This window comes from Mobula birostris, chromosome 2 (genome assembly GCF_030028105.1).
Source record: "Mobula birostris isolate sMobBir1 chromosome 2, sMobBir1.hap1, whole genome shotgun sequence".
NCBI lineage: Eukaryota > Metazoa > Chordata > Chondrichthyes > Myliobatiformes > Myliobatidae > Mobula > Mobula birostris.
The window spans coordinates 7,601,507-7,613,996 of record NC_092371.1 but is presented as its reverse complement, the minus strand read 5'-3'; the positions used below and the strand labels follow the sequence as shown (position 1 = coordinate 7,613,996).

Sequence of the window (12,490 nt, the reverse complement as noted above, 5' to 3'; positions counted from 1 at the left end):
GGACCATTCGGTAGTCTTACACCAGCAGAGTGGAAGCTGTCTTTGAGCCTGTGTGGCAGAGGTGTGTCTGTGTCTGCCTGTCTGCATCTGGCTCTCTCTGCTTCTGAGTCTTTCCAACTTGACGCATGCGTGCACGTCTCCATCTTTGCCGCACTCGTGTGTGTGTGTGTGTGATCCCACCCACTGGGTGTTGCCTGGCCCACTGTCTGTATCTGTCTCTATGTAGCTCTGTCTGTATAGATGCACACGGATGTCTGTGCATCAAGCTGACTCTGCCCGTGTGTCTTGCCCCACCACAGACCACCATCCGGAAGCGAACTGCCTCGCGGGACGGTCTGGAGCACTGCGCCTCGGAGGGGGCCAAGAGCCGGAAGGTGAACGGGAGCTCGCCGTACCGCTGCATGAAGTGTGGCTACACCACTGGCAGTTTCTCCGACTTCCACCAGCACATCCCCCAGCACCGGACTGCCGCCTCCTCCCACCAGTGCCGCCAGTGCGGCCTTTGCTTTGCCGCCCACCCTTCACTCACCCGCCACCTCTTCATCGTGCACGGGCTAAAGGAGTCCGAGGGGCCCAAGAGTGGTGTGCAGACGGGAGAGTCCGACAGCCTGCACCTGGAGGGCAGGGTCATCTGCGATGTGTGCGGAAAGCTGTTCGACAGTGAGCCGCTGCTAAAGACCCACTTCCGGACTCACGGGATGGCCTTCATCAAATCCAAGCAGAACGGCCTGGATAAGTAACACCTTCATTCCTCTTCCCCCACCCACCTCCCTCCACGCTCTCACGGGAGTTCCACTGGACCGGTCTCGGAAAGAGGGTGGGTGGGAGGGCACCTGGCAGAAGTGAGGTGTTTGTGGGCTGAGGAGTGATGCCATTGACTGTGACATAATCTCAGGGGGCAGAGGGCTGAGGGCTGTGGCCCCTGTTCCCCAGGGTTACTGGAGCGAAGGCCCTGGGGTAAAGGAACATGAGGAATTAGGGATTGACCCACCAAGATTTCCCCTCGTCCATCCCCCTAAAAAATCCACTTGAGTTGATATCTCTTCCCATGGCTAGCCAACTAACCAGCCAAGTCCGTAGATTCTAATGGAGCGGACGGTGAGGTGGGTGAGCGGGTTGAATCGGCCGTGGCCCTGAAGGATGGGGAGGGCAGGCTGGTGCTCACCCTCAACACCATTGGTATATTCCAACAGACAAGCAACCCAAAACCATCCCAAATTTTGATCTGCTTCCTCGCTCCGATCCCAAAAACACTGGGTGGGTTCCCTCGAGCACCGGGCCGTTCCATCTTCCCTCCAGGCTGGCAGGGAGAAGTGGGGTGGGGGGAGCACCCACCAGCTTTTCGATGTTGCCTATTTCAAGGGCAGAGTTAGCCTCCCCTCATTCACCCACGATCACCTCAAGGGAACAGATGTGGCAACTTTTACACTTGAAGATCATTCCCATTTTTCAATTGCATCCCGGAGGGAGGTGCTTTTGGAAAGATACCCAGTGAGGGCACTCAGCTCGCACTACCCTGGCCTGCTTTATATTCCCCACACCCCGTGTCCCTTCCCCTTAAGTTGGGTCTTCCCCAGGACCCCACTCCTGTCCCTTCCCAAATCCCTGTTTCGGGGGCTTGGGTGTTTCCAGCCTCTTGAGGAGTGTGGTTTTCCGGGGAGTGAGGCAGATAGATTTGGAGAGTGGCCAGGAGCTGAAGGTACAGCATTTTTCTCCCTCCCTCTCTCCTGGTGCGTCTAGTCAAGTCTGAAGGCGCGAGGGGTAACAGTGATTGGCCAGACACTCGAGTCACTCAGGCTGATTTCTCTAAGGCAGGAAGTTTCCGACAGTTCTCCTGCCTCCCCTGCGGATGCTGCTCGACCTGCTGAGTCCCTCCAGCAAATCGCTTGTTCGCTAGCGTGTGGCCCTGCAGCACCCCACAGCACCCGTTCAGTCGGGGGCCGAGGGATGGGACACCAAGCTGCGATGTGGGGGCAGTTCCTGAGCTCTGTGTCCTCCTCCCTACAAAGAAACACTTGTATACCCACCCCCCTCCTCCCCCAGGCCCCGGACACCACTGTTAACCGAATCCTTACGCACAGCGTTGGGCTGGATCTGACCTTGGCGAAAACACATGGTTAGACAGCACACACCAGCTACTGGGCCTCACAGTTGGCCCTGATGGGAGCGGAGGGTGGCGGAAATCGACTTTTATTTTTTATAAATTTTTGTGAATCATCTTGAACTTGCAAAGCCCCAATTGTTCAGGGGCATTCTGGCTGGTTTCTGGATGTGAAATCCCCAGGCCTAGTGGCTGAGGTGGTTGGGGGGTGGGGGGGCAAAAGGTGATGATCTGGGTCACTGGGATCTGCACTATTCCCCTCTCACTCTGATCCCCCAATGCCTCCCGTGATTAGAGAGTCTGGTGTACAGGGGGTAGACAGAGCCTGTGTGGCAGGAGGTAGGGTAAGAGAGCCTTGTTTGGGGGGGGGCAGGGGCGTGTCAGTTACTTATGGAAGAGTTGAAATTTGCACAAAACACAGTCTCCTGAGACTTTAAAAGGGGCGCGAGGGAGGGTAGAGTTTCTGATTTCTGTGAGACAGCGGGGTCCACATCCTTCCCGGCAGTTTGCAGGGAAGCTGTGGATTCCTGGCGACATTGGAAAGTAGACCCTGGACGTGTCCCCGCCTGCCATTCTTCTGCACTGTTCTTTCAACGTTAAACCCATTACCCTTCTCCACCCCCCCCACAAACCACTGCTGCCCCAACCACTGGCGATTGGAACGGCTGCTCGGGACCAATGCCTTCACCCCCCACAATCAGAGGGCGTACCACTCGTGACCTGCTTGCTTTCCGGGGACATGGGGCCAGGACCAAGAATTTCCCGGCAATCGGCACCCTCACCCACCCCCTTTCATTGCGTGACTGCTCGTCTCCCGTCCTGTTTAAGGTGGGGGCTGTTACCGCTGGCCCCCACATCTCTAAAAACCCTGGGGGAGAATAGGTGTGGCATTCTGCAAGCAGGGACGGGGGGTAGGAGAGACCCACCGCGCCTGCGGGGTGCATCTCATACACCCGAGGAGACAGCAAGCGAAATTTACCGTCAGTGTACGTAATCGATCGATGTGTCCCCCTCCTCTATGTGAAATGAGGGGTAGAGCAGCGCATGTGCCTAGCCCCTTCCACAGCACTGTCGAGATTCTGGATTTCAGAGGTCTATTCTTTAAAGGAGCAGTTTCCTTCTCACTTTGCAAAGAAATAAATTGTAATTTTTATTTAGAATTTATTTATATATTGAGATTGTAGTCACAGAGAATAAAAAGATTTCTACTGTTTGATTTTGGTGTTGAAGGTGAAAGAGAATGTAACAAATTTGCATTAAAACTTTCACAAGAATTGTTTAAGTTATGTTGGTATTTGTTGTATTGCCCAAGTCATCTTGATCTTCACATGGTGGACGTCAGACCTGTACTCTCCTGAAAGCACTGAATCTAGTGTCTGTCTGTACATAGAGACTTTCCAATTAATTACACTGTACAGAATCCCCTGCACTCTCCCATCACACACCCCCAGCATATAGACACAGAGAGTCATACACTCTCCCATCACACACTCCTGGGACAAGAGCACCAGAGGTTGGAACAGGGCAGGTAATGCACAATTAGGTGTTAAAATTCCCCCTGTAATTAGACTTATTGTCTGCTATTTTCCCGTTTGCTGAGAGCACGAGTTTGTGTTGTTGCATCTTACATTTCCATCTCTTGTATGACACTGAATAGAGTGGAAAAGCAAATTGTGTAAGAGATGCGGAGAGATATAGGTGAGTGGGCAAGGATCTGGCAGACTGACTGCAATGTGCGAGGTCATGCATTCTGAAAGGAAAAATAAAAGCTTTGGTTATTTAAATGGTGAAAGATTTCAGCTTGCGTTATGCAGATGGCGTGGGAGTGCTTGTGCATGAATCGCTGAAAGGTGGTTTGCAGGCGCAACAAGTTACCAAGAAGGCCTTTATTGCTAGACGGACTGAATTTAAGAGCAGGGTGGTTATGCCTCCCAGGGTACCGTCGTCATCTGCATCAAGTGTACAGGCAGACAAACGATTGAACCAACATACAAGCGAGTGTAAGCGAAGCTAAAACGACGAGGGGAAATCCCGCAATGAAAACAACAGTCGGGACCTTAATCCAACATTGTGCAGTTGCCAGAGTATGCTGAACGCCGGTATCAGTGGCATTCCAGATGGGATAACGAACAGATTTACCGGGATGAACTCGTTTACTCATCCGGCTCGCAATCGGATGTGTTAACCGCTGTCTTAGATAACGTGAAATTTGTTGTTTTGCAGGAGCAGTTCCGTGCAAGGAGATACAATTGCTCTGAACTACAAAAGAAATAAATAGTGCCAAAGCAAAGGCAGTATTCAGGGACCGATCAGAAAATCTGATAACTGAATTGTTGAGTCCTCGGGCTGCTGATGGTACTAACAAGAAGGCATGTTCCCCATAGTTCACGTTTATTGTCATCTGACTCTACATATACACAACCGAACAACAGCGTTCCTTTCGACCACGGTGCACACACAGCACGTGAAACGAAATATGACCAGAAACAACTTAATAAAATATAATTGTAAAATGCATGTACTGTACTGTGCAGCACAGGTAAGTAGCTGGCAGCGCCAGTGACGAGACCCGGTGGTGGCAGGGTGTTCGTTGGGCTCACAGCCTGAGAGAAGGAGCACTTGGTGTCCCGCGCGTCCTCCGTGACGAGAATTGCCGGCATTCACACACCCTCTGCGCGAAATCGTGTTTGTTCCACGCGTCTGTCCCGCATGGCGCCGGTGCTCCCTGGTTCAGAGCCCACAGTGCGGATGTACACGCTGTGTTCACGCCGCCGTGCCCCGATTCTGTCTGTCTCGGTGAATTAAGTGAGCGGTCCGGGGCTTCGAGAAGGGCGGGACAGAAGCAGCGGGGATACGACGCCTGAATGGGATCGGAATCAGGTTTATTAACGCTGAGTTCTCTGACCTAAAAATGTTGTTTTTCGTTGGCGGTACGGTGCAAAGAGATTAAAGCTACAATCAATTACAAAGATAAAGGGACGACACGGTGTTCACGGGTTCAGGGACCGTGATTGCGGAGGGAATGAACGGTTCCTGAATCGTTGAGTTTGGGTCTCCAGGCTTCTCGCTGCCGGTAGTAATGAAGCGTCTTGGGTGGTGAGGGTTCTTAGGATGGATGCCGCCTTCTCGAGGCGCCGCCGGGTGCAGATGCCCTCGATACCGGGGAGGGGCTCGCTGACTCTCCCTGCGTTTTCCGCCCCTGTCGACGCGCTGTCTCCTGCTACAGGGTTCGCAGGTGCTGTCCCTCCCCGAGTGAGGCGCCGGTAGCCGCCAGTGGAGTTTCCTGCCGCCTGGAAGTGAGAGCTGATACCTGTCTCGGATAAGCGGCTGCCTCCCGACAGGACATTCACACCGTCAGTCTGGTTGGTGCTAGGAGCAGGGCAGAGCAGGAGTTTGCCGAAACATACGGGGTATCTGACCCCCGGAGTGTGTGGGGAAAGGGGGAATGAGTGGCGGATTTCAGAAGTGGGCTCTTCGAGGTTAACCTGGTGCATTTCCATCTTTGTCCCAAGTTCAGGAGTTACCCGTGACACACAAGTTTTCTCCACCGTCTTACCACACATTCAAGCAGAAAGTGAAGCTCCCTCGTTTATATTGACCCATCACACACTCCTGGGGTTAGACACAGAGTGAAGCTCCCTCTACATTGTCTCATCACACACTCTCAGGGTCAGACACAGAGTGAAGCTGTGTCGTCTACACTGTCCATCACACACTCCCGGGGTCAGACACAGAGTGAAACACCCTCTACACTGTCCCATCACACACTCCCGGGGTCAGACACAGAGTGAAACTCCCTCCACATTGTCCTATCACACACTCCCGGGGCCAGACACAGACTGAAACTCCCTCTATACTGTCCCATCACACACTCCCGGGGTCAGACACAGAGTGAGGCTCCCTCTACACCGTCCCATCACACACTCCCGGGGTCAGACACAAAGTGAAGCTCCCTCTACACCGTCCCATCACACACTCCTGGGGTTAGACACAGAGTGAAGCTCCCTCCACATTGTCTCATCACACACTCTCAGGGTCAGACACAGAGTGAAGCTGTGTCGTCTACACTGTCCATCACACACTCCCGGGGTCAGACACAGAGTGAAGCTCCCTCTACACTGTCCCATCACACACTCCCGGGGTCAGACACAGAGTGAAGCTCCCTCTACATTGTCCTATCACACACTCCCAGGGCCAGACACAGACTGAAACTCCCTCTATACTGTCCCATCACACACTCCCGGGGTCAGACACAGAGTGAGGCTCCCTCTACACCGTCCCATCACACACTCCCGGGGTCAGACACAGAGCGAGGTTCCCTCTACACCGTCCCATCACACACTCCCGGGGTCAGGCACAGAGTGAAACTCCCTCTACACTGTCCCATCACACACTCCCGGGGTCAGACACAGAGTGAAGCTGTCTCGTCTACACCGTCCCATCACACACTCCCGGGGTCAGACACAGACTGAAACTCTCTCTACACTGTCCCATCACACACTCCCGGGGTCAGACACAGAGTGAAGCTGTCTCGTCTACACCGTCCCACCACACACTCCCGGGGTCAGACACAGAGTGAAGCTCCCTCCACATTGTCCCATCACACACTCCCGTGGTCAGACACAGACTGAAATTCCCTCTACACTGTCCCATCACACACTCCCGGGGTCAGACACAGACTGAAACTCCCTCTACGCTGTCCCATCACACACTCCCGGGGTCAGACACAGAGTGAAGCTCCCTCTACATTGTCCCATCACACACTCCCAGGGTCAGACACAGACTGAAACTCCCTCTACACTGTCCCATCACACACTCCCGGGGTCAGACACAGAGTGAAGCTCCCTCCACATTGTCCCATCACACAGTCCCGGGGTCAACACAGGGTGAAGCTCCCTCTACACTGTCCCATCACACACTCCCGGGGTTAATTTTAATTTCCCTCCCCATTCCCACACCATCCTGTCTGCCCTCGACCTCCTGTGCCGCTAGTGTGAAGATAATTACAAACTAGACAGGGGTAGTATGCGGGATGGGGGTTTGGTGAGATGGAGGTAACTGGAACGAGACGGGGCGGCACGGTAGCGTAGCAGTTTACGCAACTCTTTCTAGGGCGGCAGCTGTAAGATCGCGGCTCAATTCCCGCTCTAATTAGTTTGAAGGTCCCGCGATCGATTGGATTTCCTCTGGGTGCTGCGGTTTACTCCCACATTCCATAAATATATGGGTTAGGGTTAGTAAGTTTTGGTCATACTATGTTGGCGCCAGAAGCACGTAGACACCAGCACAATATTCGCTGACTTGATTTGTCTCAACAGCGCAGTTCACTGTGTTTCAAACATGTAACAAATATGCTGATCTTCTTTAATGTACAGTTGACCCAAAGTCTCACTTTACTCCACGCAGGCCCGAAAATCTCCGGGTGCCGAAGCTGCGGAAGAATGTTGCAAATTGCAGACACCGGAGTCCGCGGTTGCATGAACGAAGGTTACGTCTTGGCTACACTGCATTCCCTGTCCCCCGTGTTCGCGGAGTTCCCCGCAACACGGGAACTTCTCAGCGGGTGTAACCCGGACACCTCCACCAGGTGGAGCTGTATCGCCAGGTTGGGGCTCCCTTGCGCCGGAGCGACGGCAGCCAGCTGGGGCTCGGTGCTGCCTCCTGGTGGCGTGTGTCAGGGTCGTCAATCGCCTCGGCCGATCACAGTTGGCGAGGTGACCAAAGTGACTATTGTTTCCAAGTGGAATTTATCCTGGCTGCCTGTCACAGCAGAATTACGGGAATTCTGGGGTAACGGCTTCGTCGAGCACTTTTGCACCATCCTCCATAAGTGGGACTTTCCGGAGGCCAAACATTTTAATTCCCATTCACGTTTCGACATGTCGATCCATGGCCTCTTGTGTAAAGATGAGGCCACCCTCAGGGTGTAGGAGCAACACCTTATATTCCGCCTGAGTACCCTCCAACCTGGTGGTATGAATATCGATTTCTCCTTCCGGTGAACAAAATTCCCCCTCACCCACACACACATCTCTTCCGTTCCCCACTCTGACCTTTTACTTCTTCTCACCTGCCTGTTGCTTGCAGCTGTGTCCCCTCCCCTTCCCTTTCTCCTATTGTCCACTCCCCCCTCCTATCATGTTCATTTTTCTCCAGCCCTTGACCTTTCCCACCCACCTCCCTCATGGTTCCGCCTCCTTCTACTACCCATTGTATTTTCCCCTATTCCTCCTTCACCTTTCCTGCCTATCCCCTCCCCGCTTCCCCTCCCCCATCCCTTTATCTTTCCCCTTACTGGTTTTTCACCTGGAACCTACCAGCCTTCTCCTTCCCACCCTCCCCCCACCTTCTTTATAGGGCCTCTGCCCCTACCCCCTACAGTCCTGACGAAGGGTTCCGGCCCGAAACGTTGACTGATCGTTCCCACGGATGCTGCCCGACCTGCTGAGTTCCTCCAGCGTGATGTGAGTGTTACGGATCCCCGTGAATTCACGAACTAAAGTCGGTAACTAGCTTCGAGGTCTTCACCTTACTTCGTGCTTGATCGGTACTGAATCCACTATCGCATGCCAACGAGGTAGAGGGAGACAACATTTTGTGCGCAGTTTACATTCCTTCGCGCACACTTACAGAGAACTTCGGCTGTAGAGTAATTGTTTCTGAAACTGGAGGTGTGAGGCCCAAGGCTCCTGTACCACCTTCCTGCTAGCAGCAGCGGCCCTGTCTCTCACGTTACTGAGGCTCGCAAAGTGCTGACGATTCGACTCAGTGCTGAGATAGGATGGAGTGGACGAGTGGCCGAGCTCCTGCTCCCAATCCATCCTTTCATCTGCCGGTAGAGATCGATAGGATGAGAGGCGACTGGGTTCTGTGTGCATGCGTCGGCACAGGAGGTTCCCAAACCGGCTCTTTCGTTGGATAAGTTCCCAGCTGGCGTGAGATCTGCTGCGGATCCCACACTGCAACATTCCCAGAAAATCTCAGCGTTTACGGAGAAAAGATACCGGGACACCCGCTCGATATTTCCATTATGGAAAGTGACCTTTGTTGGCATTGAAATTCAGGCTGAGGTTCAGCGCCGGATCGAACTCACACAGAGAGACGTGTAAAGCAGAATGCGAAGCAAAAGGATGCTGAAATTAGACATAAAACTCGGCAGGTCGAGCAGCGTCGGTGGAGACAGTGTCGTAGCATAAAGACCATTTGGCGGGAAGTATTTTGGACCCGAGGCTATGGCGGACCTTCCGGCGGACGCTGATCGTTTCCGATATTTTCTGTGTTGACTCTCTGCGCCAGCCGCACTTAATCAGGCCATTCCGCCCGTCGGACGCCGTGCTATCTCATCGTTCTCTGAGGCCTGAGGGGACTGGCGTGGGATCAGGGGGACCCTGAGGGGCCACAGGATCCGGATCATCAGGGCCCTGGGCCTTGTGTCTGTCGGGAGCTGAGTGCGGTGTAGCGGGTGTCGGATCAGTAGGAATCCCAGGGTCCAATCCATGGTCACCGGGCACCCAGGTCACCCTTCCCCGCACACCTGATCCCAACAATTGTTCTCTGCGCTCTCTGGCCGACATTTTAGGATTCGTACTACGTTCCACCCCTCGGCCAGGGGCACGTCCCCGCGCATTCCCACATTATACATCAGGGGAACCCCGTAGTTTACTGTCAGCACACGCATACAGCGAAGCAATTTGAAAGCCATTTTTATCACCCCTATCGTCAGACCCCAATGCATCATAGTGGAACCACAAAGGGCCACCAACCCCCAGGGGGCAATAATCATGAAGCTGTTCCCCGACCCTGTGAATAGTTTCCACTCTCTTTGAATGTGGCTAGCCAGGTTCGTGATATCATCCGAGCTGTCGGGAATCTAGAAACAACACTCCCATGCACATGTACCCCCTTTCCCGGTCAGGCCATCCGGCTCTGCAAGGCTACTGTCCGGACTGCCACTAATTCTGCCGAGATCTCAGCGAGGGCGACAAGTTCTGTGGCCGAGGCAATGTTGATCAACTCTCTGTCGCCACTCCATAGGCAGGGAGGGCTATCACCCAACCCCTTTCGGCCTCGGTGATGGCTCTTTCAGCTCGGGTCAGGTGGGGGTGCTCCCTCCGGTCCTTTAGGTGCCGCAAGTGGGGTACTACATACGGCAGATAACAGCACCCTCTCCGGGGTGTGGGATCTGGCCGCGAGGCCCTCAGGTCGGCGGGCATTCCAGAAACCCAGGGCGTATGCTTTCCCTCCGCATACTCAGTGGGTACCATTGACTGGAGCAGGGGGACCTGCTCTGGGGTAACGAGTACACGAGCTATTACCGATGGAGGGCCCTTTTCCTTCATTATTACAGTCGCAGGTGGCTGCTCTCCTTGTGCGGCCAGGGCAATTTTACTGAAATCGCTCGTGGCATTGGGGTGCGGGGGCAATGGGTGGCCCCACCCGTCAAAACACCGACACACCCACAGTCAGTGCGATGGGCACAGGCCTCGGCTACACTTCTCCCGGTCTCATTGGAGAAGGCCCGAACAGACAACCGTTCACTCTCACGGGGGGGATTGCAACAGGCATTTGGCCTCGCCGACAATAATTGCCGCTTTTCAAACCCCAAAGGTAAAGTGACCCCTGCTGGTACGTAACGCTCGCCCAGTTAACACATTCATCCCCAGGATACACTCCGGAGAGGGGGTCGCCAAAGCAGTTACTGAAAACGGGGATCATTGTCGATAGAAGGCTGAACCGTAGTGTCCCGAGCAGGAGTGATCGCACCACCCAGGCCCTTTACCATTACTTGCTGGCCCTCGATGTTCCCTGCCTCCCCCGGAATAATGGTGGCATCGCACCAGTATCCACTGGCGATAATCGTCGCTGCACGGTTTCCTTGCCCCAGTAAACTGCCACCGATACGTACGGCCTCAGGTCTCCCGGTCGGTTCAAGGCTGCCGCAGACACACACCAGGAGACCCGGCCTCACCCCTCTGGAAGAGGATGGCAGCAGTGACAGGAGACTCTATAGTTAGGGGGTCAGACAGGCGATTTTGTGGACGCAGGAAAGAAGCACGGATGGTAGTTTGCCTCCCAGGTGCCAGGGTCCGGGACGTTTCTGATCGCGTCCACGATATCCTGAAGTGGGAAGGAGAACAGCTAGAGATCGTGGTACAAATTGGTACCAACGACATAGGCAGGAAAAGGGAGAGAGTTCTGAAAACAGACTACAGAGAGTTAGGAAGGAAGTTGAGAAGCAGGATCTCAAATGGAGTAATCTTGGGATTACTGCTTGTGCCACCCGACAGTGAGTTTTGGAATATAGTGAGGTGGAGGATAAATGCGTGGCTGAAGGATTGGCAGGGATTCAGATTTTTGGATCACAATTCTATCTCCTTTACTGTAGCAATGGAGAGGGATGGGAACAGACAAGTTAGGAAAGCATTTAATTGGAGTAAGGGGAAATATCAGGCTATCAGGGAGGAACTTGGAAGCATACATTGGGAACAGATGTCCCCAGGGAAATGTACGGAGGAAATGTGGCAAATATTCAGGAGATATTTGTGTGGAGTTCTGCATAGGTACGTTTCAGTGAGACAGTGAAAGGATGGTAGGATACAGGAACTGTGGTGAACAAAGGCTGTTGTAAATCTAGTGAAGAAGAAAGGAAAAGCTTACAAAAGGTTCAAAAAACTCGGTAATGATAGAGATCTAGAAGATTATAAAGCTAGCAGGAGGGGGCTTAAGAGTGAAATTAGGAGAGCCAGAAGGGGCCATGAGAAGGCCTTGGCGGACAGGATTAAGGAAAACCCCAAGGCATTCTGCAAGTATGTGAAGAACAAGAGAATAAGACGTGAGAGAATAGGATCAATCAAGTGTGACAGTGGAAAAGTGTGTATGGAACTGCAGGAGGAACTTAATGAGTACTTTGCTTCAGTATTCACTATGGAAAAGGACCTTGGCGATTACAGGGATGACTTACAGCTGACTGAAAAGCTTGAGCATGTAGATATTAAGAAAGAGGATGTGCTGGAGCTTTTGGAAAGCATCAAGTTGGATAAGTCACCGGGACCGGATGAGATGTACCCCAGGCTACTGTGGGAGGTGAGGAAGGAGATTGCTGAGCCTCTGGCGATGATCTTTGCATCATCAATGGGGATAGGAGAAATTCTGGTGGATTAGAGGGTTGTGGATGTTGTTCCATTATTCAAGAAAGGAGTAGAGATAGCCCAGGAAATTATAGACCAGTGAGTCTTACCTCAGTGGTTGGTAAGCTGATGGAGAAGTTCCTGAGAGGCAGGATTTATGAACATTTGGAGAAGCATAATATGATTAGGAATAGTCAGCATGGCTTTGTCAAAGGCAGGTTGTGCCTTACTAGACTGAATGAATTTTTTTGAGGGTGTGACT

General features: G+C 53.1%; 1 protein-coding gene across 3 annotated transcripts in view; it reads left to right on the top strand.

Annotated features, from left to right (window-relative positions):
• The window catches only part of LOC140211864 (zinc finger protein 687-like), a 76,755-nt gene extending 73,380 nt beyond the window's left edge, over positions 1-3,375 (top strand). For all 3 annotated transcript variants that reach the window (XM_072282056.1, XM_072282048.1, XM_072282064.1), the window contains exon 10: positions 300-3,375. In XM_072282056.1, coding sequence (XP_072138157.1) covers positions 300-740 — 441 coding nt within the window. In that variant the 3' untranslated portion in view covers positions 741-3,375. The remainder of the gene's footprint in view (positions 1-299) is intronic.
• The last annotated feature ends 9,115 nt before the right edge of the window (positions 3,376-12,490 follow it).